This window comes from Staurois parvus, unplaced genomic scaffold, assembly GCF_062004578.1.
Source record: "Staurois parvus isolate SC_StPar_1 unplaced genomic scaffold, SC_StPar_1.0 ptg000014l, whole genome shotgun sequence".
Taxonomy (NCBI): Eukaryota; Metazoa; Chordata; class Amphibia; order Anura; family Ranidae; genus Staurois; species Staurois parvus.
The window spans coordinates 3,013,288-3,041,099 of NW_028317810.1; the positions used below are offsets into that span (position 1 = coordinate 3,013,288).

Genomic DNA, 27,812 nt, shown 5'->3' on the forward strand with positions numbered 1-27,812 from the left:
AGCTCATTAATGCCTTCTAACGCCCATTATCGCTTGTCTAACGCCCATACTAACGCTCATTAATGCCTGTCTAACGCCTATACTAAAGCTCATTAATGCCTGTCTAACGCTCATTAATGCCTGTCTAACGCCCATACTAACGCTCATTAATGCCTGTCCAACGCACATACTAAAGCTCAATAATGCCTGTCTAATGCCCAAACTAACGCTCATTAACGCCTATCTAATGCCCATACTAACGCTCATTATCGCCTGTCTAACGCCCATACTAACGCTCATTATCGCCTGTCTAACGCCCATACTAACGCTCATTAACGCCTATTTAATGCCCATACTAACGCTCACCATCGCCTGTCTAACGCCCATACTAACGCTCATTATCGCCTGTCTAACGCCCATACTAACGCTCACCATCGCCTGTCTAACGCCCATACTAACGCTCATTAATGCCTGTCTAACGCCCATACTAACGCTCATTAATGCCTGTCTAACGCCCATACTAACGCTCATTATCGCCTGTCTAACGCCCATACTAACGCTCACCATCGCCTGTCTAACGCCCATACTAACGCTCATTAATGCCTGTCTAACGCCCATACTAAAGCTCATTAATGCCTGTCTAACGCCCATACTAACGCTCATTAATGCCTGTCTAACGCCCATACTAAAGCTCATTAATGCCTGTCTAACGCCCATACTAATGCTATAGGGGCATTTTTGAAGAGTTAGAAATTTAGCAAGTGTGAACAAGCCCTAACAGACATGGCCTAGCATTTTTACAAAAAGGTCAATCCATATCGCTCTTAAGAAATGTTTACTTTAATGGGAGTGATTCTTTCTATGGAGCAAATGTAAATGTTGAAAGAATAAACATCAATGAAGAAAATATAACCTTATAAAACAGGAGAGTATGGAGGACTAGCACCTCTGCATATTACATACAGTGTTATTTATTGCTTTCTAAAAGGTATCATGAAACAGCTATGCGTAGTTCCAATGAATGAAAAGACTGTTCAATCTATTTTATGTAGAATCAGAGTAACATTAACAAAAACATGTTAGCAGCAATTGTGGATTCAGATATAAAACATTTCTTTTCACAAAAGAAAACTCAAGACATCTGTGCATCATAATGCATTGTAAAGATTGAATGTTAGGTCAGTAATCATAAACATAAATACTATACAATTTGAAAGCTCAACTGAAATGTATTAGCAAAGTAATTAGAACAATTGAGAGGGCAGGCTTTAGTACAAGCACAGAACCCAGTTCAGCTGCAGATAGAGTGCTGTCCTGGGGGTGAAAGCAGCGGGCTGTCTGCAGCAGTCTGACATGTCCCCTTCTTGCTCAGAACTACAACTCTAGGCAGAGGTAGTGTGGGACCACTGTAGATAGAACCTAATTTCTCTAATTATGTTTGTAAAAATACTTGGGGGATTTAATTAAAAAACCTAAAAAGCAAGCTTACCAGCACAGAAGTGCTCTCTAATGAACCTGCTGTGAAATGTGGAATCGTTTCTACTAAAATGTTACACATGAATGAAGTATTATGATAGATCAGAGAAGGTTCAGGTTACACACAAACTCCAGCTTCCCTTGTTATGTTTACACAGATCTGTGGCATGGAATCCATGGAGCTGAACAGTGATCAAGGTAACATTATTACAACACAGAGGAGACACCGACTAGTTCCAAGTACTTTGTTATTCTCAGTAATTAGTCATTGAGTTCACTTTCTTTTCTAAATCTCAATTGAAAACTGATTTCAAAATAGCACAGAAGCACTATGAACACAGTAATAAAACTGTTTGTCTACAGAAAGTGTGCTGCAGTATATAAATACACTGATGTATGTTTTCAGAAAGTGTCCTGACAACTTTTTATGAAAAACAGGTTTTCTGCCATCTAGTGGAGAGAAGTATAATGCAGCATTTTTCTTTCTGATCCCTTTCCCCTACTTAACTGCTATTTGTGACCATAGTAGGCTTAACCAAGTAAAAGGGGCTTTTTGCCCACTTTTAGGCTTCATATACACTGCTGCTCCTGTTGTTTTTTGGCCAAAGCCCCTGAACTCAACTCAATAAAAGTCTAAGTGCCATGTACACATAGGCTTTTATCAGTGCTTAGGAGCAGCAGAGTTTAGGAGCAGTTAAATGGTCCTCTCCTGAATGCATTTCTTCTGCGTTTTGGTTAAAAAAAACCTCAACACTGTGAAAACGCATGTGGCCAAGTGTATTAAGTTGGGTGTATATTCATGTCAATGGAAAATACTCTGGTCAGTCAAATGAATAAACGTCAAAGCACTAAATGCAGATAAATGTTTATTCATTTTATTTATTTTTTATTCTGCTGCCAAAAGAGCTAAGTGTCTAGGGGAGTTCATGTGTACATGAGACCTTAGACTCCATGCACACTAGCATTTTTTAAGTTCCTGTAAGGCCTGAGCATTTTTTTTTCTGCTCCTAGAAGCTAATATTGTTATCATATGTGTCCATTCATACTATTTTATGCTAAAAGCACTTTTCAAGCTTCAGTGTTTAGGAGCAGAAAAAAAATGTTTTTGTAGTTTTTGGGAGCATTTCCCCAGCAGAAAATAAATGCTGCACACTCCTAAATGCTTCTAAACGCTACTAAGACGCTCCTAACAGGTTTTTTTTCTTTATGGAGTGTATAAACATTAGTAAAATGCTAATGCTCCTACAAACCAGCACAGATTGCCCACCGCACTAGCAATGTCCCATTATAAGTCACCGCCATTAGTATTATTAAAAACAAATTACCTATTTAAATACCATAGTTTGTAGACTCTATAACCTCCACACAAACCAATCAATATACACTTATTGGGATTTTGTTTACCAAAGACATGTAGCAGAATACATTTTGACCTAAATGTATGAAGAAATTTGATTTTGAAATTTTTTTTATTGGATATGTTTAATAGCAGAAAGTAAAAAAAAAAAATATATATATATATATATATTTTTTTTTTTTAAACTTTAGGTATTTTTTCATTTATATCACAAAAAATGAGAGACCCAGTGGTGATCAAATACCACCAAAGGAAAGCTCTATTTTTGTAAAAAAATGGATATAAATTTTGTTTGGGTACACCATTGCATGACTACGCAATTGCCAGTTAAAGTAGCACAGTGCTAGATAGCACAAATGGCCTGGTCATGAAGGGGGTAAAACCTTACAAAGTGAATAATTGGTGTCAAAATAATATCAATAATGTAAAAGTGTAAACAAATATCATTAAATATTCAATAAATATAAAGTGAGAACATAAAAGGGTGCTCCTTGATGATGTCAGTTGTGACGAAATGCATCAAACAGAGCCTAATTGTGACGTCATCATGTATGCCCAATTGAACGGTGGTGGTATTGTACATTTATGCATTGTTTTTTACATACGTCTACTTGAGTACCTTACTTTTACCAATTATTGACATATTCAACTTTTTACACTATGGGGTTCCTTTGCTCAATAGCTTATGTTTGCTGCCCACAAGCCTTAGTTCTCTGAGATGGCAAGACATTACCTTACATCACTACATCAGTCCTGAGTTCTTGGGCATTATCAGACCTCCTATTATTTGTAGTCTGAATTTCTAGTAAGCTACTAGTGTGCTTTAGATGGTGGAACAATGGAGTTTGGAACTGAATATTCACTTTTGAACAGATTGAAGATTTTTTTTTCTGTTTTTAGTACACTTTGTGTGCTTATATGCATTTTTTGATCTCACTTTATATTTATTGAATAATTAATGATGTTTGTTTACACGTTTACATTATTTATATTATTTTGACACTGATTATGTGAGGAGGTGAGTGCAACACGTCTCATTTATTTTTATCTAAATGATTGTAGGAGTATTTTCAAACATGAATATAAGTTAAAAGTACCATTTCGTTTACTCAACCATGGTATTGAACATACTTTTTGTTTTGCATGTCTGTGTGTGTGGCAAGGCTGTGCCCTTTTCCTAGTTATTTTACCAATTTCTGACCTAAGAAGATTGGCAGGTATGCTGTAACCAATTAGGTTTGAATTTTCATACACAGTTATTGCCTGCTGTGGGTAGCTGTTTCACTTGAACATCAGTTTTCTTTGTTTCAGTTTTTTTGCAACCAAAATACATGAGGAATCTGTAGTAGACATTTCTTGTTGTAGGACCCTGGATTCAATTTTGTATTGGGGCCTCACTGATTTTAGCTATCCAGTGATAAAGCTTGTTATTTAACCAATAAGAACATTCTAGTTGATACAACCGGCACATTCATTATGTGCTCGGTAAACATCAATGTTATTTTTTGCCCATTTGAATTACATAGGAGATGTTAATAACTATTTTTAGTCTGTGCTATGAAAGGCCATAGACAGAATCTCGGCCGGTTCAGCAGGAACCAACAGAAATTTGAAATGTGTGTGGGCAGGATAAATGTGCCAAGCTGATCGATCGATCAACTTGGGTACATCCAGCCTGCCGGATTCACTTGTGAACCGGGGCTAAGACTGCTATAGCTGCTCTCAATAATCACTGTTTTCTCCTGGCGGGGACAGCATCGCCCTCCTGCTGGGAGAAGACAATTGCTTGGCAAGAGGGATTCCTATCTGTGTTGGGGGAATTGTGCGCATTTCTTTCCTGCAGTGGTTGCAGGAAAGAAATTTGCACCATCTGTGGCCTGTCTTACATATTTCTGGATATCATAGCTCTGGTCCATGGATAATACTGACTGCAAGAAGCTGATAATCACATGCACATTAGATGAACAGTAAGACTAGGTTCACATCTGTGCGGGTGGTGCCGCTGAGGATCCGTATGAAAATCAGTGCAGCTGCACCACCCACACAGAGAAATGCGAACCCGCGGGCAGATGCCATTAATTCCAATGGCACGCTGCCCGCACTGGAAAACGCAACCGTACTGGGAACCGAGGTTCCCGTGTGGGCTGCGTTTTCGGAAGAAGTGCAGGGATTTTTTTCCCTGCGTGTCACAGGGCACAGAAGTCCATTCAAATGAATGGTCTCTCTTGCCCGCACAAAACGCGGCCCGCACAGCCGCATATATGTGAACCGGGGCTAAGACTGTATAGCAAAATCATTAAAAGTAACGTCTGTATTTAGACCTTGTTCAGTATTAACGAAACAAAATGGGAGAACAGGCTAAGCCATCTACTCTGTCATTCTACACGTATGAATATATAGAAGAGACTCAAATGACATGTATGCCAACTGCAAGCAATGCATTTACATACAGGTACCCCCCCCCCCCAACAAAAAACCTGCGCACATACAAAATAAATGCTATATGTATATAGCACCTCCACTCTCCACACACACCGCAAATAAAACATACACATACAAAATAAATGCTATATGTATATGGCAAGTATTGAAAAATATCAAGTATGTGACCCAGTTTAATATACCCTGAAATCCGCCTTCATTATTTTTCTTTCTTAAATAGCATAATTAATGAGAAGATCTATTTGAAAACAGGAGCTGGATTGGTATTATTTAATACAGCAATAAAGCAGAACTCCAGGATTCTGGCCAGTTAAAAAAACACACATTAATGCAGCTCTGTAATCATTAATAAGTCATCAAATGTAGGTTTAAATGTAAGCAGTGTAAGTACCTGAAATTTTCCTGGTGTCAGCCTTTTGCAGTCCCTGTACAGCAGGACTGGAGTGTGATAGGAAATGGCAGTACAAGGAACCAATTATGTCATGTGCTGACAAGAAGCAAGCTGACAGGAAAAGAAAGCAGAGTGAAAAAAATATGAGCTCATCACTTTGCTGCTCCATTCACTGTCCAATCACAGTCTGGGGAGGGTCCAGGATTGTTTGGGTTCTGATGAAGTGGGTTGGATGGTGCTGGCCATTAGATTGAGGACATCTAGTGGCAGGGGAGGGGACAATCTCTGGACTGGATATGGCAGCAAAAGCTTAAAGCGCTATCAAACCCAAAACCCTAAAATGTAAGAGTTAGCAGTCCTTAGATGTGGTGGCTGCATTCATTTTCTATTTTTAGGCTTTTTTTCCCCTCTGTTTTCAGAGTCCCCACTCTGGATGAATGAGCACAGGGGGCACCTTTGGGCAGCAGCTTTGTCTGGGAGAGGGAGTAATAGCAGATTTGAATACACTAACATATTTTGGCAAAACTCCTAAAAAGGGGACTCAAAAATTCATCATTTATTCATTCAACCAGCGGGTTAAAAAAAAAAAATATTAAAAAATTATTCAATTCCTCCATCCACATATTTGAGGTGGATGGGGGAATCATTCCCACTGTGCTATTGTGTTCTGAAGGCTGGGAGCCTTCCCCACCATCAGAATACAGTGATCAATTCTGCTGGCTATAGCCAGTGGAACTGATTGATCGGGAAAACCTAACAGGCTCATACAAAAGTAGATCGGTAGATGGATCAACTTCAGTACAACCAGGGTGCCCATACATGGACTGAAATTCGATCCATGTATGGCCGACTTAACACTTTATAAACAGTTACAGCAAACTTCTTTTTTCCTTTTGGAAAAAAGGTTTTACATAAATAAATAAAATCTTATCCTTGTAAGCACCTTTGTTGGAAATGGTTTGTTTCATCCCTGTAATTGCTACATCTGCAAGATAGCTGGTTCTTTTGAAAAACAGCAGACTTAAACCCCGTACACACTATGAGAATATCGGACAAACGATTGGCCGTTTTTTTTCGCCTGCTAGTCTCACATCGACAGTGAAAAGGTTATTAAAGATACGAAAATTCTCCTATGAAAGAAAAGAATTTCAAAAGTGATGTCATGTATTGCATTGTATTTGTATTGTATTTACGGACGACTACTGTACTGATTAAGCGAAAATTGTACGATCTGGTATCGTACAAGAAAAATGTTTGCGCTTTTCCCTTGCACAAATTGTCGTGATCGGCTCTCGAAAGCTGTGTACTAACGATCCGATTATTGGACGATCAGTCCTCGTACGAAAATTTTCGTACAATATTCTTATAGTGTGTTCGGGGCATTACTGGCAAGATCACTAGGTTAAAATAAAGGATAAAAAGCCTAAAAATAAAACTGATGCAGCCACCACATCTAAGGATTGGCAAACTGCAATATAATAAATATTTGCTTTTAGGTTTAATACCACATTAATGGGCTATTTATTTTTGGCTGGAGTCTTGTTTTAGGGTCGGCTCACACCATGCCCACATCTGAATCACACAGCAACGAGCTGTGCAGTCCTGTGCAATTCAAACCACATGCAAAACGCATTACATTTCCAATCTGCAATGGGTGGCAATAAAAAGTTAGCAGCACCCTAAACACAGGTGGCAACCACAGTGCGTTTGCCTGCACCGGATTACATAGTACTTCTATATAATGCAATCTGGTTGCAGTATGTTTTAAACAGTAGCGCATGCACTACTTTTGGTTCGGTGTGATTTCAGCTCATTCAAAATGAATGGGCTGAAATCTCACTTCACAGAACCGCATGTGAATTACAATAAAATGCATGATATTCAATACTTTGGGAACTAGAGGATTTCACTGGCCCATACATCATCTCCTCATCAAGTACAACAAGTAGCTTAAAGTGTACCAGTGATAGTCTGGGTATCTGGAAATAAGAGAAAAATATAGCACAAAATGTGTCCTGTTCAAAGAAATAAGCAATAATGAAGCCTGTAAATATGACAGGCATGACTGTAAACACAGAAGGAAACAAAGCCCTCTTCTCTTCTAGGAGTGTCTGAATACTCTCTGTGCTGGCCTAGCTCCTTTGCCCTTCCTTACATAACCTTTCATGTAGCTACTGGGGGAGCAGTGAAGGGCAAATACTAGTATACTTTGTACACTAGGGAGGCTTGTACAGACAAATAATATGCATAAAATACGTTATGTGCACATATAATGGTCAGGTGAAATGAATGATCTGGCAACAGGGTCTTTTTAAATGTTTGAAAAAAGTGTCTGTACCAGGGGCGGACTGACCATTTGGAAACCCGGGCACTGCCCGAGGGCCCGGGGTCAGTAGGGGGCCCCATGAGATGCCCCTGGTACCTTTTTCATAGGCTTTTTTGAGTTTGGGCAAGGACACAGGGGCCCCATGATCCCCTATTGCCCAGGGGCCCCATGAGTTGTCAGTCCGCCCCTGGTCTGTACTGTCAATAACCAGTCAGATGCAATATTTGAGGCAATAAACTACCCCTTCCTACATGAGGGCTGTTTCCTATGAAGCTAAGAAAACCCCTATATTACTGACTCTGCAGTAATTTATGACTGCGAATCCAAAGAACTCACAAAGTTATTTCATAATTGTTTATAATCTGTTAAATTACACTTTTTCCCCTTGAGTCCTTTGTTGGGAATGCTTTCAGACTTCACTTACCTTCCCTAATAATGCAGGGAACAACTTTGTGGCTTTCTCATGTAATCAAAGGAAATGGAAGGTGTGAAATGTGGAGCTTTCAGTGATGTTCAGTCTAGGAGGACTGCAGTTCTCGGAATGAAAATTACTTAAAATGTTTTAAATGTACCCAGGTATTCCTGGCTCATTTATGAATAGCAGAATATAAAAGTGACAAAATCCCTCAAAAAACACACGTAAATAAATATGTACTCATACACTTTTGCATGGTGATACACAGCATTGCTTTTCTTGTACAAACTCGTGGATCTTGAACCTTTCCCATACATAAATGAAAATGATACAGTGGTAAGAGTGGGTGTTCATATTCCTAATTTCTGTTCTACAACAATCACAGCTACTTTGAGTCGTATGTCACAATACTTTTTAAAGTGGACCATCTCATCTACATACATTTCAATGCAATACACATTCAGTTTAGAGTCTTACAGACTATGTCTGTCTCTTCAGAGGGTAGGAATCACCACTGTCTTGTAGACAGCTGAAGAAACCAAAGCAGCTTCTCATTTGGTCAGCCTTCTAGTGCTTTGTGATGGCTTTAAACAACTGTCCTAATCTCATCCAGTGGCAAGCTACAGGACTTCATTGTAATTACGGGTACATCTCTGTGAATTAACTTCAATCTCTTTATCAAAGCAGCTGAGGGTGTTAATAAATTCCAAATATTTAATAAAATATCTAAAATGTTTATAAATATTTTTTCCTAAAAGAGTCGATTTTTTTAACAATGAAAATTAAGTTATGTTTTTCACTATTTTTTTCTTGAATTCCAGTCTCCCTTTGTTATAATTGTCTACCCGACAAAGCAAAATATATAGAAAATATTCAATATTGGTTCTCTGCAACAGCTCTGCTCCATAATGTGGATTCACAGAGATTGATAGAAAGAGTGCAGTTTTTTTTCTTTACAGAAATGTATGTTTAAAACTCCCATTCCAGAGTCTCTTCCTTATTTGCAGCTCTTTCAAGCCTATGGATAATATTATTAAGATTTGCCATTTTTTCATTCCTCTTCTGGTTGTTGGGGCTATGCTTTGTGGACGGATGTAATGGGGCAATATCGCAAGTCGGGCTGGAAGAATGAGCCTTAATAGGCATGCTGTTAGGCAAGGATGGAGAAATGGGAGCTGAACATGAAGGTACAGGAGAGACGGACATCATGAGGCCTGGGGACGAAGCTGCTGATGGTGAGTTTAGAGAAACCTCCAAGCTGCATCGGGAAGATTCTACTGTGGATTTGAAACTGATGGGGTCAGCTTGTGGTCGGTCTGTTACCATGCTATCTTTATGGGAAAGCACAGAAGCACAGTCATGAGTTGTGGGTTGATGGGAGTTCTCATGCACCGAACTGCCCTTTCGTAAATAGTTTAGTCTCTGGGCACCATCACAATGAGGGGACATCAGCTGCTTTTCTCTAAGTGCTCTGGATGGCTCAGATTCACAACACTTTCCCGATGCTGTTCCAGAGCCACAAGACTCACAATGATTGGAAGAATCATAATCATCTTCTTCCTCTGTGTTCTCATTTTTAATGTTCACAGTACTTTTCATCTCTTTAGGGTAGCAGTTACTGTTCAGCAAATGTTTCAGATCACTTATTACTGGTTTCTGGTCTCCTGTTTCAGAATCCGGACTATGAGCAGTCAGGTCTCTATGTGGGGCAGCTGCTGATGTGAAGCTATCACAACTGCTTGGTTCTTGATCGGTGTCATTGTCCTGCTGACCTTCCACCAGAATCTCCCTGCGCATTCGAGACCTACAAATCCATACACATATCAGTTCTAGTTATTATATGCTGTTGTACTGACAAATATAGCAACATATAACCGACTGTACGATGTGGAAAACAGACAAAAATAAATGGACAGTAATAAAGTACCACATACAAAAAAATATTTACACAGGATATTTAAATTAGAGTATACTCTTATATCTGTTATCATGAGATGAGTCAAGCAATTCAGACACTCAAAAATCCACTGTAGGTTGTACCTACAGGGAATTCTGGAATGTAAGAACATTTCTAAAACCAATTACCAAAACCAAGGTCTTGCCACCCTTTTTTCGTGTGAAACTGCTGTCGTGGGGGGCTCTAATATATCAATGAGCAATTAACTTTCCTATTTACAGGAGGTAAATTCATAGAGGGACACAATTTTTTCCTAAGCCTACTGCCAAGGGGAATGTATAACTATCAAGCACGAAGCAGCTTGGAGAATTATATATGAAGAAAAGCTCCTAGTTATTGGTGACTATGAAATGATGAATTAGCTCATATTTATACATATACGGTTAATTGTTTTTGTTTATTAGTGGAGCTTGCACATAATGATAAAATAGTGCAAAATAATTACAGCACTATGGATACAAAATGCTCTACAAGTCACTAAGTATTATAAGGATGCAACATGGAAAAATATTATGTTCATCAACTATATAAATGAATGTGGAGAGCTATAGACCTGTCGCAGCTCTAGCATGTCTATTCTCTTTAAATATTCTCACATAGGCAGCAAACTAGAAGTGTGCTCATTCTCTAAATTCACTTTAATCATTAACATTATTTATAATATTTAAGTTAACTTATAAAAAGGGATCTGGCCCATAACATTCTGTTGTGCCGAAATATTGTATTGGGAGATGTGATGTGACACTGCAAGGCTTTCTTCATACATATTTCGAAGGATTTTTAAAGGATAATTGACGGTGCTATATACGTACCTGAAATAAATAAAATAAATAAACAACATGTTACATGTTCCACCCATTTCTTGAAGTCGCTGCCCGCATCTAGTTGGGGATCTTCTCTCCCTGCTATCTCTCACTATTAAAAAAAAAAAAGAGGCAGCTGCACGGGGCTCCACCCACCTGGCCGCATCATTTGTGAAACTACAAGTACCGACAGCCTTTGTGGCTGTCAGCTTGTAGTTCTCGGTGAACTACCACGAAGCCGTTGAACGCTGTGGTAGTTCATTGTCTCTTCCTGTCAGTGTGTATCTACCTGCCTGTGCAAGGTCCAAGCACCCAGATACACTGACAAGTCTGCGGGAGTCCTGCATGGCACCCGCAATCTGCTGATCGCGATTGCAATGCTTTCTAGCCTCTAAGTAAAAAAAATTATAATTGCACATTTTTTTAACCTGGTTATTTTAAAAGGTGAACGTATCCTTTAATAGTAATTTAGCTTTGGGTGATTTTGAAAGAACAGTTTTCAAATTAGGAACAGCCAAATTTCCTAATAATATAGAAAGAGGCTATTATCTGTTTTTAATTCAAAGCAGGTAAAAAAATAATCTAATTTAAATGATCTATTAAACACTGTTGTGAGTTGGAACATCTCAAGAGAACTGTCAACCAAAGTCAGACACAGCCTGAAGCTGCCAGACAGCAGAAGAACTCTAAAGGTAGACAACAGGAGAAGTTAGATGAAAGTAGAACATGCAACCCATGCAGCCGCTCCAAGACCTAAAATCCAAGCCAACTTTTCAAATAACCGTAACACACACACACAGGATTTTAAAACAATGTAATGACATGTAGGAGGAGATTTACTAAAGCTGGTTCACTCAGAATCTCATGCCCCTGTGCATGGCAGCCAATCAGCTTCTAACCTTGGCTTGTTCAATTAAGCTTTAGCAATAAAACCTGGAAGCTGATTGGTTTCCATGCAGAAGTGCATGAGATTCTAAGTGAGCCAGCTTTAGTAAATAAACCCCGTAGTGTTATGAGATCTTCAGTGTTTCAATAGGGGAATATTATTCTTTATTATGTTACCTGTAGTTATGAAACCAGTTAATGACAGTGTTTGTCTTGAGGTTCAGTTGGTATGACAACAGTTCAATGGTCTGTTGGGAAGGATATGGTTCCATCTGATAGGCCTTTTTCAAGGCTTCCTTTTCTTCTGTTGCCAGCACCACTCTTGGTTTCTTTAGCTGGATGAGGTTGTAGTCCTGTGCCTGGAGATTGGGGCTCACACACTCTGTTCTAGCAGTCGACGATTCACTGTCTGAGCCGGCACTTATCAGTCCATAGCGCCGTTTAAGATATGCTAAACATAAAACACACTTGTATTATTTTGTTAGATCAGTATATTGGGTTTCCTTTACAAAAAAACAAAACAGTGGTTTAGCAATCACTAACTAATGGCCAGCGAAGAAAATTCATTAGCCCACAGAAAACAAAAGTCTGTTGTCAGCATACTGATACCCTGTTGGATTGATTTTGTTTTTACACCATTTTTAAATGAACTTTTCACACTAGTGCATTGACTGGTATTTTTCCACACTGGAAAAACACCAGTCATCGCTAGGACACACAGAAAACAATCGTTTTCTGTGTGCGCTACTCACACTGAAATGCAGTCAGGAGCTGTGCTGTAGTGATCTGCAAGAAAATGCAGACATGCTGCTTTTTGTCACCTAGAACTGGAAAGGATTGCATATCACTGTACAGCAGCCCAACGCACAGCGCTGCTGTATAGTGACATGAATGAAGTGTCACTTTTGTGTGCTTCATATAAAGTTTGTTCGAAGCAGCAGCCAGAATGAACAGCTGTCATACAGTAAACTGCTGCAGTTTAACATGTGGCAGTTGACCGTCTATGTGTGAATTGACCTTGAAAGTTGAGTTCTTTTGATTTTATTTATTTATTTTTAGCTTGGTCCAGCTCTTTACATATTACATTTACGTCACATTATGTTGTTTATTTTCAAAATGAGCATTAAAGTTATCTTTAAACATGCTTTCCAGACCTAGGGGTTGATTTACTAAAGGCAAACAGGCAGCGGCTACTCCCTTTGCAAGGAAATTTTCCCTGATGCTTAGTGAATTAGGTGTATTCCCACTTTGTATAGCATGCCAAAGTACAAGGAAAATGCAAAAAAAAGCCTGCACTTGATGTAAAGAAGAATTCCAGGATTTTCTTTCTCCCATGCAGTGGAGCTGTGCTCACAATGTATGGGTTAACTGCTTGTTTATTTCTAGGGGTGGGGAGAGCAGAGATATACTTACCTTCTTAACCGCCAATCCTCCGAGTGCTAGACTGGTCCCTGCTGCTCCTGCCCCCCCGCACGCTAGCGGTACCTGACATCATCACGTCCATAGACCAGCTCTAGATGTGAGAATGGCAGGAACAGTCTACTGCTAGACGTGGGGAACCACTGTTTTTGGGAGGATCGATGGATTAGGTAAGTATAGCCATTCTGTGCACACCTGGACAAAACGAGCAGTTAACCCCGCAGCATGGAAAAAAAAAATGTAATGATTGAAGTCAGCAGCTTCACCTCATTCACAAAGCTCCTGTAACGTGAACAGTATATTTGTCTTTAGTAAATCAACCCCCTAGAGTAATTGATGCCTGCGGCTCCCTGCTATTTACCTACACTATAAGGCCATAGCAATCTGAAAGATCTTTAATTGGCACCACCATATTCAAGAAAAGCTCTGGATGCCCATGGAGAAATGCATGGCCTGTGTTGCCCAAGAGATCTCTCTCTGTGGCTGGGAGAAGATCTCTATACTAGGTAGGCAGGGTCTGTACTGAGGGGTTACTATGGGAGGAGTGTCTGTACTGAGGTGGTGGGCTGGAAGAGGGGATTCATGGCTTTGGGGGAAGATCTGTACTGGCAGAAGATTGCGGCTGTTTGTTGAGATCTGTACTGTGTGAGAGAGAGGCTTGGGGAGGAGGGGTAATTGTACTGGCAGGAGGGGGTAATTTTTGGTTGTATTCCTGTAGTGGCCTGGGGGTTACCCATTCCTGAGCCTTGCACTTTGCACATTTTGCACTCCTGACAGTGTAGGTACAAGTACTGTAACAAATGTATGCTGTGTATACAGTAAGTAGGCTCATGTTTATTTAGTCATGGCACTTTAAGCCACTGGATATGTCAGATCACAAATTATATGAATCTTGGATATATATTTCCCAGATGTCCCAGGTCTCTTTTTAACTACACCCCCCCCCCCCCCCATGTCCACTAAACACTACAAAAAGTGCCTTACCACACTTTTTGAATGCAGTCAAATGCCTAATCCCTCTCTTCTGAAAGCAGACTAAGGTGCCGTGCAGAAGAGATGGATCAGAAAGGTTCCAGATAATATGGAGACTGAACACTAGGTGGCAACATGCAAAGACCAATATGATAAATGTTATTGCATCTGGGCCACCTGGCTTTACTAAAGCACTACCTCAACCATGTTGCCTTCAACAACAGGAGACATGGGGAGCAAAATTGCTTTAGGGGGTCAACATGCCTGCCCCTTTATTGCTCCACTGGCTAGACAGGAGGCAAATCCCTCTTCTGCATCATATCCTCTCTCTCACTAGATGGTGAGTCTGCCTCCACCATTTTGTTTTTGGTTAGTGGTGATTGATTTTCTCCTAACCCTTTTACCCAGCCTCCCATAGCTCCCCTACTCCAAGTACTCTGCTTCATATTCTGTCTTACCTCTTCCCATCCGTTTCTCCATCCCTTTCCACACTCCTTCTTTCTCCTTACCTCCTCCTATCCAAGTGAAGCCTATCTATCCCCAACCTCTGGCATCATTGTTGACTTGACTATGGATGTGCCACTAGTAATGGCATGTACCATTTTTCTATTTACTATGAAATTTTAAAATTCAAAGATGGTTAAATGTATGACTTTACAGGAATATTCCCTATATGTTTTGCAGTCCATTTAATAATTAAATAAAGAATATATATATAAAACAGAGCATCACAGCAGAGTGTGAACTACATGAATTTGATTGTAAAAATCTAATAATGCTTTGTAAATCTAAAAGATTGTATCCAGAACAAACATACAATCTCATAAGGTCTTACAAAAATTACATTGGCCACTGAGGAAATGTGGGGCAATTTCTTGGCACTACTAAGAAGAGTCATTAGTGGCATGCTTAAGCTTCCTTGGATTCATGGATCCTGGAGCATCTGAGAAGACTTTCATTGGGGAGATTTCCCTTCACTTCCTATCCCATAGTCTAAACAGGAAGTGAGAAGAAATCGCTGTTCTGGTGTCAACCCAAAATATGGGATTTTCTTTTATGTTCACTTGTGATGATTATAGTAAACAAGACAAATAGAGAGGGTGAATCTCCCTAACAGGGGTACAACAATAAAAACTTGAAATGGGTTCCAATCCATCTTTGTTATACCTTTGTTATAATTTAAGATAAAATATGGAGTAGTCATTTTGGCTCCAACGCAGTTGTGATGATTCCTGAATAGCATTAACTGTTCACTGTATGATTTCACATTTACCAGAAATTCCTATGTAATGTAACAACAAATTTGTGGTATTGTAGGACAGATTATTCAAGTCAAACATGTAAACTAGATGTGCCATGTGTATATTTCTATAATTAGGACAAGCTTTTTATGTATCCATTGTACAATGAAAAACTATTTGGTGCAAAAGGAAGTGTGCACATTTATATCTTCAGCGTTTATTTGGTTATATCCGTTTGTCTATAAGGGGAAAACCAGGCACTAAACAACAATATTAACTATTAAAGTGTTAATTCACAGTCCTGCATCAAAGCATCCAATTTGAAATCCAGAAATCTGCAAATGACCTTAATGTCATATTAGTAATTTTCCAAATGACAAGCATTTTCCATGCACTCTAGACTTCCTCTTGCATAGAACAAGATGTTTTTTTTCCCATATCTGTTAAAGGATACTTTTATGAGAGCTGCTAATAGATACGTATACACAAGGTAAGAGTTCCTAATGGACACCTTTGAGATCAACCAACAGTGAAAAACATATAACAGATAAATTCATCAGTGACCTGACATTTTGTGTTATGCAGCTTATAAAGATTTACAGAGATAACACTAATGTACTTTCATCTAAAACTCACCCTTCTTCTCCATTTTCTTCATGTCTCTGAGTTTTTCAATGTTGTGTGGATCACTCAGCCAGAGTTGCATGCGGACGAATGGCTCCCTGCCTTTCAGACTGAGCTTATGCCATGGTTTGGGCCTGGACAGCAGGTCTGATACAGAACCCTGAGTCAACCCCAAGATGCTTTCTCCAAACAACCTCTGACCTTTAAAAGATGAAACAATATATTACTCTTACAGGAGATTCTCAGATAAATAATGGCAACCTAGGTATTGTATATATAAATATTACATTAAAAAGCATGTTGTTTCAGAACAATGCCAGGTAAGCTTGCACAGCTCCAGCAATAACTGGCAGTCACTGTCACCATCATTCAATTCTTTTGGTCAGATTAGGTGACATTATTATATCTATGGGCCCTGGCCAAAACCCCTCCCAACCAATCTCTAAAGAAAAAACCGAGGAAACCTGTTTCAACTGCTATTGGTTCTCCCTGTGAAAAGCAGATCTGACAGCCTGTTGCCTGTACTGTCCTGCTGTCCCTTCTTCTCTAGTACCATCTCAACAGGATAGTTCATCCAATCTGAAAGTGTTTGTTAAGATGTGTGCCACCCGATTCATATGTGCTATGTGATGTAAACATCGATAAGTTAACCAGTTAAGGACCAGGTGTGTACATACCTTTTGTGGACACTGTGCAGCTATACAAGTGCTCACCGTGACTCTGGGGTCCATTTTTACTAGACGTGGGGAAATGGATGGTGTGACTCCACCTTCTGTCACAAAAACATGGACACTGCTCACTTTTATCAAGCTGTCATTCAATACACAACAAGTCATTTTACTTGTCAAGTATTTAAATGGAGAGCCAAAAAGTAACCTTGCACAGGTGTCCCTTCACAGCTCTGTTTGAAACTGGCCTCGGCTGCATCTTCTATGCCCTAGAGTTCTGCTCTGCCAGGCACATGCCCAGTGGTTTAGTTGGCAGAAACTACGGCCAGTTGTCCCAATCTGTGTAGCAGATGTGACAGCCTCACTGCTTGTCAAAATGTTAGCAAAACTATTTAAATTGTAGTTATCTGCATTGGTCAAAAGCAGCTAATTATAATGCCTCTGTTTTTCTATATACAAAAATAGCTGAAGCAACCTGAAAATACAAAAGTGTTTTTTTTTTTTAATAAATGCCTATCTTTGCAAAGTTCTTTGTATCTTTGTACCTTTATTCTGTGAAGTATTTCTCTCCCTGCTCTCTTTAGCTACTGTTTTCTCTGTTATCTAAATTTATAAACATTGTGTTTTTGTTCAATGTATTTGTTCATTTTTGGAGCACTGGTGCTAAAATACCTATGCAAAATTTTAAGATGCCTTTATCTGTAAATAGCTTTGCCACACAAATATGGCAGAAAAAAATAGCACCTTGTATTTATAGTGACACTGAGGGCCCATTCACTCCATTGTGATCGCACCATTCTGAGGACAGAATGAATGGCACCACACTACACCTATGCATGCAATATGCAATGCAGTGAGGTACAGTAATGCGTGTTACCACAAATCAACTGTGTCAACAGTTTTTAAAAAAAAATTATCATTGGTCAAACTGCTAAAATAGTATATTTTACATCTTATTTTATGTATTTTGCCTTTAAAATATATATAAAAAAATCAAATACCTATTGGAAGATAATACCACCAAAAGAAATTCTGCATTATAAGTAATAACAAAGTTAATGCACAATTAGTAGACCCTTGGCCTGAAATGTGAAAATGGATCTGGAGTTTAAAAGCACAACTTCAATTTTTAATAAAACCCCCATCCCCCTGAGTATAACTGGCTTAGTTAAATACCTTCATCCCTGCTCCCATGTTCTTTAGTATGCAGCCTGGCCTTCAGCCCAACAGCTTATGAATGCAAAACATCCGCTCATGCACCACAAGCCTATTTATTCCGTCGGATGGTTCATTCTCTGCTGGATGCTTGGTGGCCTCCATGAGAAAGGACCATCCATAGGAATGCAGTGGTTTGGGCTATGTGTACACATTAGGTAGAGGACCAGCTGAGATATTTTAGATGTAAAGGGTGTTCAGAGCTGAGAAGCTCCGCACAGTCAAGAATTGAAGAGAGTGGATGATGGTGTGTATTTAGCTATGTCAGCTACACTCTGTCCTATTTTTAGGACAACTTCACTAAGGTAAAGTTATCCTTAAACTGGCTGCCAGGACAGAAAGTGATTGGGAATTTCCCTAAATGTGACCAAACAGCAATAAAAACCTGACAGGTCTATCCTGTCCCCACCGTATTCAAAATTAAACAACAAAAAACCCTTTTGATCAGAAAGGCAACAGCTGCAGGAGTATTCACATAGGAGACACTATATGTACTATGTTTGTATGTTCTTATTGCATTTCTGTAGGTTACAGCTTGGTGCATCACAAACCCAAAACCCATAGAAACATTACCTGGTTTCCACTCACAGCAGACCTTAGACAGTCATCACAGATGGTAGTCTATATTTGTTAATTATTCATAGATGCTAATCATAAAATATGCTTCATATTACTGAAGAAAGTTGTGGACCTTGTTTTAACAGATAAAGGAAGAGAAGCTGATATGAACATGCTAACATACGGACAGAGTTTTGCTTTTACTGCCAAAGTTACACAGGTGATTAGTAAATTCTGAAGACAAGTACCTGTGTTTGTGTCAAGTTAAACGGAAAGCACTTTTCTTAAAAAAAAATGGCCAAGGTGAAGTGTGACCTAAACTGGATGTGAGGTAGACAATAATCCTTGATTGCCACGAAGCACTAAGGGATTGATTTACTAAAGACAAGTAGACTGGGCACTTTGCAAGTGCAGTTGAACTCCTTTTCTACAAAACTTAGTAAGCGTGGTGAAGCTTCACTTTGTAAAGAATACCCAATCAGGTGCAAGGAAAATAAAAACACAGCATTTTTGTTTGCACATGACTGAATGATGGAAATCAGCAGAGCTTCACCACATTTACTAAGCTTTGGGTAAAATGAGTGCAACTGCACTTGCAAAGTGCACAGTCTATTTGTTTTTAGTAAATAACCCCCTAAGAGTACTAGTTATAGCCAATATCATTAACAGCTGGACACCGCAGTATTACTTCATTATTCAGCCTACTTATAAAAAACAGGCAGAAATGTGGAGCATGCAGGACCTTAAGGTAATCACAAACAGAACTATGTGAATAAAGGAAAAGGTTGATTACAGGACTGCCCCTCCCCCATCCCTGGCCATGCCACTGTTTTATAAATCGGACTCTAAATTTTGGCTTCAACTGACTTCAGACTTGTTAAAAGAGAAGTATAGGCTGTAAAGAAAAACGTTATACTCACCTAGGTGAATGCAGTATCGATCCGATGCTGCATGTGTCCCACATCTGCACAGAGAACTTAGTTATCAAAAACCGCAATCGCTCAGTTCTCCCCCTCCACTCTGAGCAGAGAGCCAGGACTGTCAGTCTCTCTCTGCTCTGAACCCCCCGCCCAGCGCTGACTGGAGTGCTGGGCTGTGGAGGGGAGGACAGGGTCTAGCTCAGGCTCTCGGGGGATTGCTGAGAGATTGAAGCAGGTGCCAGTCCACGGTTCTTTTCAGAGCCTGGACTGGCTCTGTGACATCAGCCAACAGTGGGCTTCAGAGACTATAAACTTACTACAGGAGCAGGGGCGGACTGACAACTCATGGGGCCCCCGGGCAATAGGGGATCATGGGGCCCCTGTGTCCTTTCCCAAACTCAAAAAAGCCTATGAAAAAGGTACCAGGGGAGTCTCATGGGACCCCTTAATGACCCTGGGCCCTCGGGCAGTGCCCGAGTTTCCAAATGGTCAGTCCGCCCCTGTACAGGAGCTGATCAGAACCTGCAAAATTACTTGCTACAGGAGCTGGTCAGGGACTGCACACATACTACCTGAGCTGGTCAGGGACTGAGGACTTACCACAAGAGCTGGTAAGAGATTGCAGATTTACTACAGGAACTGGTCAACACTGTGCAATTACTTACAACAGGAGGGGGAGAGAGGCTGCAGAATTCCTTTTGGAGCTGGTCAGAGACTGCAGGATTACTATAGGAGTTGGTCAGATATCACAGACTTACTACAGGAGTTGGTCGGGGTCTGCGGACTTACTACAGGACCTTAAGCTGCTCAAGAACTGCAGACTTACGACAGGAACTAGTCAGGGGCTGAGGACTCATATACTCATTGAAGAAGATTTTGTAATTAGATAATTATTTGAAATAATAAAATAATAACACACAAACAAGGGTCAAAAATAACAAAAGCAAGGGAAGAGGGGCTTATCACATTATGTGTCTGTGAATCTTGTATTACCAGAAATTCTTGGTATGTTGATAGACACGATATACCCAGAAGGGACACAAAAGGCAATCACTGAAAACAAGGCTAAAGTGTCAGACTAAGAAATCTGAGTTTTGAGAAGAAGGAGAAACCAACATTCAGCTTCTTAAGTGACATGGCCAGGTTAAAAGAGGGGTACTGGGTAAAGGAAATGATTGGCAGACTTGTTAGAGAATTATTTGTTTCCAGCACACTCTGTCCTCTGTTTAACAGTCAGGCCAGACTGAAATACTAGCCAGGTGGCAGTCTTACTGAAAATGAAAGTGAACTGCTGGAAATGCCCCCTTCATTCTTCTCAAGAGTCATATAAATTATTGCAGATGGACCAGTTTGGATGTTTTCTCACTCTCTGGGGCACACAATACTGCACATGTACCGGCTCCTGCCTTGGATCATATGGTCTGCTTGCAGATCTTTATGTCGGAGCTGGTGCACATGCGGCACTGCACAATGAGTGTAGAAGGCACCGCTTCACACATACTTCATAAAGCGATGTCCGCAGACCACTGGTCCTGGTAAGTAATATTGTATATAATAATGAGGAGGGACAGAGAGCCACATTTGGAGCTACTTCATTTCTCATTTCAGGTACAGATACATTACCAAGCACTTATGCCTATTAATACACAAATTATCTCTTATATTCATATACTGTTCACCAGAAAGTAAAAAAAACACCTTGTGTGACTGATTCCATGAAGTTCTAAGGAGGTGAAACATTTTCAAGTAGAAATTGCTGGTGGAAAATTTAAATAAATTGTATGTCACCATGGTGCTTTGCATTCAAGTAAAATGAATGTCTCCTCCAGATGGAAAAAGGAACTTTATGTATAGACTAGTGTTACGTGAGGGTCTTACAGCATATATACTAGTGTCACGTGAGGGTCTTACAGCATATATACTAGTGTCACGTGAGGGTCTTACAGCATATATACTAGTGTCACATGAGGGTTTTACAGCATATATACTAGTGTCACGTGAGGGTCTTACAGCATATATACTAGTGTCACGTGAGGGTTTAACAGCATATATACTAGTGTCACGTGAGGGTTTTACAGCATATATACTAGTGTCACGTGAGGGTTTTACAGCATATATACTAGTGTCACATGAGGGTTTTACAGCATATATACTAGTGTCACGTGAGGGTTTTACAGCATATATACTAGTGTCACATGAGGGTCTTACAGCATATATACTAGTGTCACATGAGGGTCTTACAGCATATATACTAGTGTCACATGAGGGTCTTACAGCATATATACTAGTGTCACATGAGTGTCTTACAGCATATATACTAGTGTCACGTGAGGGTTTTACAGCATATATACTAGTGTCACGTGAGGGTTTTACAGCATATATACTAGTGTCACGTGAGGGTTTTACAGCATATATACTAGTGTCACATGAGGGTCTTACAGCATATATACTAGTGTCACGTGAGGGTTTTACAGCATATATACTAGTGTCACGTGAGGGTTTTACAGCATATATACTAGTGTCACGTGAGGGTTTTACAGCATATATACTAGTGTCACGTGAGGGTTTTATAGCATATATACTGTACACCATGAACCACAGAATTGCAATTTGTGGGAGTTTGCTGTACATGGAATGCGTTGTCCATATACATGCAGTGTTTTGCAATATCGGAGCTCCACCCCTCCAAATCACCAAACTTCATATGAAACCCTAGGTTTTGCACTGTTCAGAAATTGTAAAGGGAAATGATAACAAACGCATGTTTTACACAAATTACAATATTGTTTGTACATTTACCTAAATTATTGTCAGTCAGCACTTCCTTCACCCTCTTTGTAATGGAGTACGTGTCCAGCTCTGGAGACATGGCCACAATCTCCTGGATTCCAGCTGCTGCCAACTGGTGAGGACCTGGGAAGGTTCGGCCACTCAAGGAAGAAGTGGATCGGCTTTCTGGCTGCTGATTTTCTTTGCTGCTTTCAAGGCTCAGCATAACAGGCTCAGCTGAACTTCTTTCTTGATCTGAAGGGCTTGGTGGTGGAGATGGGGATGGCTGCATTTCCAAAGGGCTTGCTGTGCCTTCAAAAGAAAAATAAACTATGATTGTCTGTGCTTGTAAACCTATAGCACTGGTATAAACCTTTTATTAGCCTTCTTGCCCATCCCATAGTTATATTTAAGCACACGAAAGAAATGAGAGCAAGCGCTAGCTCCCCGCCATTTTCCCGAGGCGCGGGAAGAACTGCGCATGCGCGCCTTCACTAGCCGCCATTTTGCCGTGGATCGTAGACAACAGTCTGTGTACATACACAGCTGTTGAAAAAGATGGTAAATAATAGCAAGGCACGTATGGTCAGTGCCAATTTCTCAGGGGAAGGTGGAGTAGCATACTTAGACAGCAATGCTTGAATAAGCTGTAGGGGGGATCTATTAATACCCCGCTCCCTCTGAACATGCTGAGAGCACTTAGGTATTATATTATTACCCTGTTCCCTAAGAGTATACCGGGAGCACTTAACCCTTTATCCTCCAAATAGAAGGCTTTGTTGTGTATGGCATCTATTATTTCGTCCATGGCATAAGGTGCTTAAATACTTTCTAATATAGAAATACTAATGAAATGTTGATGCAAAAATATAAAACTCAATATACAAATACAAGTCAATGTAAAAAAGTCCATATAAAACAGCGTTCATGCATATGTGCACACCCTGCCGCCATTCTCCCAAAAAGCGGGAAGAACTGCGCATATGCGCCTTCACGAGCCGCCATTTTGCTGTGGATCTTAAACAGCAATCCGTATGCATATACAGATGCTGGAAAAGCGCTAAATGATAGCAAGGCACCTGAACCGAGTGCCACATTCCCAGGGAGAGTGGTGATGCTTATGACAGCAATATTAAAATATGATTGGGGGGGGGGATCTACCAATACCCCACTCTTTCTAAAGGCACATAGGGGATTTATCAATATTCTGCTCCCGATGAGAGCGCTCTACCCTTAATGTTCCAAATAGGGAAGAATGCTGCATATTATCATAGTGAGATGTATACAGCATCTGTTACATCATCCACGGCATAAGATAATCGACTCATGAAATTCTAAAAATCATATCTTCATATATAACAATTACAACCAGTGACCCTAATCTCACAAATCGGTGTACATTAAAAGATATGATAGTCATAAGGTCTTGAAATATCATAAAATAATAAGAAATAACATAAAATGCTCATCAGACTAATAAAGACTATATACTATAGCTACAAGATCTGTATAGTAATTTAGCATTCTATGACGTGCGGTAAAATATAATAAATGAATGAACACACCCCCTAGCTATTAGCTATAAAACAATTGATATCGACCTCTATATTATGACCGTGAGGGTATAGAGTGTCTAATTCGTAGACCCATCGGGTCTCAGCCTGAGAAACAGCCCTGGTCCACTGTGACCAAGAACATACTGGGTGATGTGTGACACCAAGCAGGTACTTAATGAGCTTTAACCTCATTAAGTACCTGCTTGGTGTCACTTAAAAATGAGGGCGTTTTGGTAACCAATGGCTGCAAATGGAAGTCTATATATTCTCCGCTTTTTGACAATAACGACCCTATACCACTGACTATAGGGCGCCCAGGTGGATGTACTGGGTCCTTGTGTACTTTTGGGAGGATATATAGTATAGGAAGCCTTGGCGCTGTAGGACACAGAAACGCCTTTTCTTTCTTATTAATGATCCCATTTTCAAAACCTCTTTTGATGATAGCTAGAAGTGATTTCTTATATCCTGTCAGTGGATCATTAGGTAGTAATCTATAGGTGGATTCTTCCTTTAAACGTTTGTTGACCTCCTCCATATAATCACCTTATTCCAAATAACCACTCCCCCTCCCTTATCTGCCGGTCTAATTACAAGGTCTTTCTTTTCCAGTAGTGTTTTAATCGCTAATCTGTCACCAGAGTTATCATGCATCCGTTTAGTGGGTATCATATCAAGGTCCCTTAAGATCCTCTCTTTAAATACATTAATGCAAGAATTAGATTGTGGAGGGGGATTAAAGGTTGATGCATTTTTCAGGTTGGAGTGAACCATATTAGCAGAGGGTTTAGTCTCAGCAATAGGTTTATTGAAGAAATATGTTTTGAGCGACAGTTGCCTGATAAATTTATGTACATCTATATATGTACCGAACTTGTTCAGTCGGGTAGCGGGAGTATATTTCAACCCCTTATCAAGAAGATTAAGTTCTTCATTAGTTAATTGAGCACTGCTAAGATTGAAGATACCCTGACCTTTCAAATTCTTCTCTTTTTCGGGGTGTCCCTTCATTCTTCTTCCTCCTCTCTTTCCCCTCCTGTGTCCCTCCTTTTAATTAATAGATCCCCCCTACAGCTTATTCAAGCATTGCTGTCTAAGTATGCTACTCCACCTTCCCCTGGGAAATTGGCACTGACCATACGTGCCTTGCTATTATTTAGCATCTTTTTCAACAGCTGTGTATGTACACAGACTGTTGTCTACGATCCACGGCAAAATGGCGGCTAGTGAAGGCGCGCATGCGCAGTTCTTCCCGCACCTCGGGAAAATGGCGGGGTTTCGTGTGCGCATGCGTGAACTCCGTTTTTTAAGAAGAAGCTTTCTAGTCACACTGCTGATGGTGTCCCCCCTCTGATGATGTGCCGTAGCACGAAAGGCCTCAGGAGGAGCCAACAGCACGTGTGACTTTCTGCACCGCCGTGACCACGAGGAGGTCCGGCGGCTCCTTATTGTGCCGGGTCAGTACAAGTTTATTTCATCCCCCTGTCCACTTAAGTGCTGGCAGTGTGATTTTTTGTATGTATTCCTGGCTGTTATTTTACTTCTTGCTTGTGACCAAATAAATCTGCTCAAACCTACTACACCATTGGCACTCCCTCTCTGTTTTTGACCCTCTCTCTGAGGGTTTCAGATCTACAGCAGCTGGTTCCTTAGTGCATCTTGTATCCAGGAGAGGGAACTCATCCACCTTCATGCACTGGTTGTGAGTGCTCTCTAAACCTTGCTGCATGCCACTACACCCAAGGCTGATGATCCACCTGGGAGGGATGATCCGTAGGTCCGTGTGTCTGGCAGATTACCTGGATAGATGGTCATATACATGCGCATATTTAATGCGCGGTCGGTGAGTGCGCATTTTATCTATACGGTTCCAGTCACCTATTTGATATAGAGGAGATTTTTACGTCAAGTTTTCTGCAATCCATTCACGCTCATGAAGAATTTATGAACTTTATGCTTACTTATTTGGCTTTATGTACTTATATTACAGCGCTGCACTATATATTTTTACCATTTATGTTATGAGGTCTAGTGATTCCTTGGAGTGTTCTAGCAGCTGATTTTGTGAGCGCTCGCTATATCCTTTTTCTAAGCGCTAGCTCCCGTTCCCCTCAGTTTTATTTACTGCTTTTTTGGAGCATGATTGCAGAACTTGTGGCTTCAACCTCCTAGCAGGCTTTGTAGTGCATCCATGTGGGGCTGATTTTAGATTAAAATCATTGTCTGCTATCATGTTCTGAAAGACAATATTCTATATATTGTTTTTTCTACAACATATAAGTGGACAGTGCTTTGGATGAAAAATTACCGCACATCTGCATTGCATTGCTGAATATACATGCAACACCCAGCCTGCAGGTGAATTTATCCACAGTTTGGTGGACTGACTCACTGCTTGATGGTGCCCACATAGTCTACTGATCATCAATGTATAGGGCATTCTTCCGCCTACTGACTTCCAATATAAAGGGACACTTTGAATTCCAGTGACCACCAACGTAGACAGGCATTTTATTCCCACGGACCACCAAGATAAGTGGGCATTCTTTCTGTCACTGACCACCAATGTAATATGACATAAACCACTGACCAACAAATGGAGGGGACACTTCTTTACTGACCCACCAATATTAGGTAGTATTTTTCCTGCCATTGACCTCCACTGTAAGGGGGAACTTTCCACCAATGTAATGGCAAATTCTGCTTGCGACTGACCATCAATGTAAAGAGACATTCTTCCTGCCACTGACCACCAGTGTAAGGGGACACTGTTTCTGCCACTGACCATCTATGTAAGGGGACATTGTTCCTGCCACTGACCACAAATGTAAGGGGGCACCTCTTCACTGTCCACAATATAAGTGGGAACTTCTCCAATATCAGTGTAAGGGAAAAAAATGTATGGGGGCACATCCAAGTCACTGAACACTGTACACCATACTTTAAGTTATGTACTCCGAATTGTTGCAATCTGTATGCTGTGCTGTACATTACATATTTTGGACTGCTGCACTCTATAAAACAACCTGTACATATACATATTTCTGTCCACCGCATCCTGCATGTTACATATTCTGGACCACTGCACTCTGTACATTGTGCGAAAAGTTACATACTGCACACCACTGGCCAACATATGTTGTTTTGAACATCACATGTGGACTACTGAGCTCTGTACATTTTGCTTCACATAACATAATATAAACTGCCGCTTTCTGTATGCTGTATTGTACTGTATATTACATAGTTTGACCTTTGCAATCTGTATGTACCTTTGTACTGTACATACAGTGAGGAACAGAAGTATTTGAACACCCTGCGATTTTGAAAGTTCTCCCATTTAGAAATCATGGAGGGGTCTGAAATTCACATTGTAGGTGCATTCCCACTCTGAGAGACAGAATAAAAAAAAATTCAGGAAATCACATTGTATGATTTTTAAAGAATTTATTTGTCTTGCACTGCTGAACATAAGTATTTGAACACCTAAGAAACAGCAAGAATTCTGGCTCTCAAAGACCTGTTACTGTGCCTTTAAAAAGTCCACCTCTACTCCACTCATTAATCTAACTTAGTAGCACCTGTCTGAGCTCTTTAAAGACACCTGCCCACCCCACAGTCAGTCAGACGCCAACTACTACCATGGGCAACACCAAAGAGCTGTCAAAAGACACCAGAGACAAAATTGTGGACCTTCACAAGGCTGGAAAGGGCTACGGGGCAATTGCCAAGCAGCTTGGTGAAAATAGATCAACTGTTGGAGCAATTGTTAGAAAATGGAAGAGGCTAAAGACGACTGTCAGTCTCCCTCGGACTGGGGCTCCATGCAAGATCTCACC

The 27,812-nt window shown here is 40.3% G+C and overlaps 1 protein-coding gene across 1 annotated transcript in view; it reads right to left on the reverse strand.

The window, feature by feature from the left end:
- Nucleotides 1–8,529: 8,529 nt before the first annotated feature.
- The window catches only part of CUX2 (cut like homeobox 2), a 649,623-nt gene continuing 630,340 nt past the window's right edge, over nt 8,530–27,812 (reverse strand). The window contains exons 19-22 of the mRNA XM_089676854.1: nt 22,448–22,729; nt 16,300–16,488; nt 12,209–12,482; nt 8,530–10,190 (exon numbers count right to left, since the gene is read on the reverse strand). Of these exons, the coding sequence (XP_089532980.1) occupies nt 9,356–10,190; nt 12,209–12,482; nt 16,300–16,488; nt 22,448–22,729 (1,580 nt within the window). The 3' untranslated portion in view covers nt 8,530–9,355. The remainder of the gene's footprint in view (nt 10,191–12,208; nt 12,483–16,299; nt 16,489–22,447; nt 22,730–27,812) is intronic.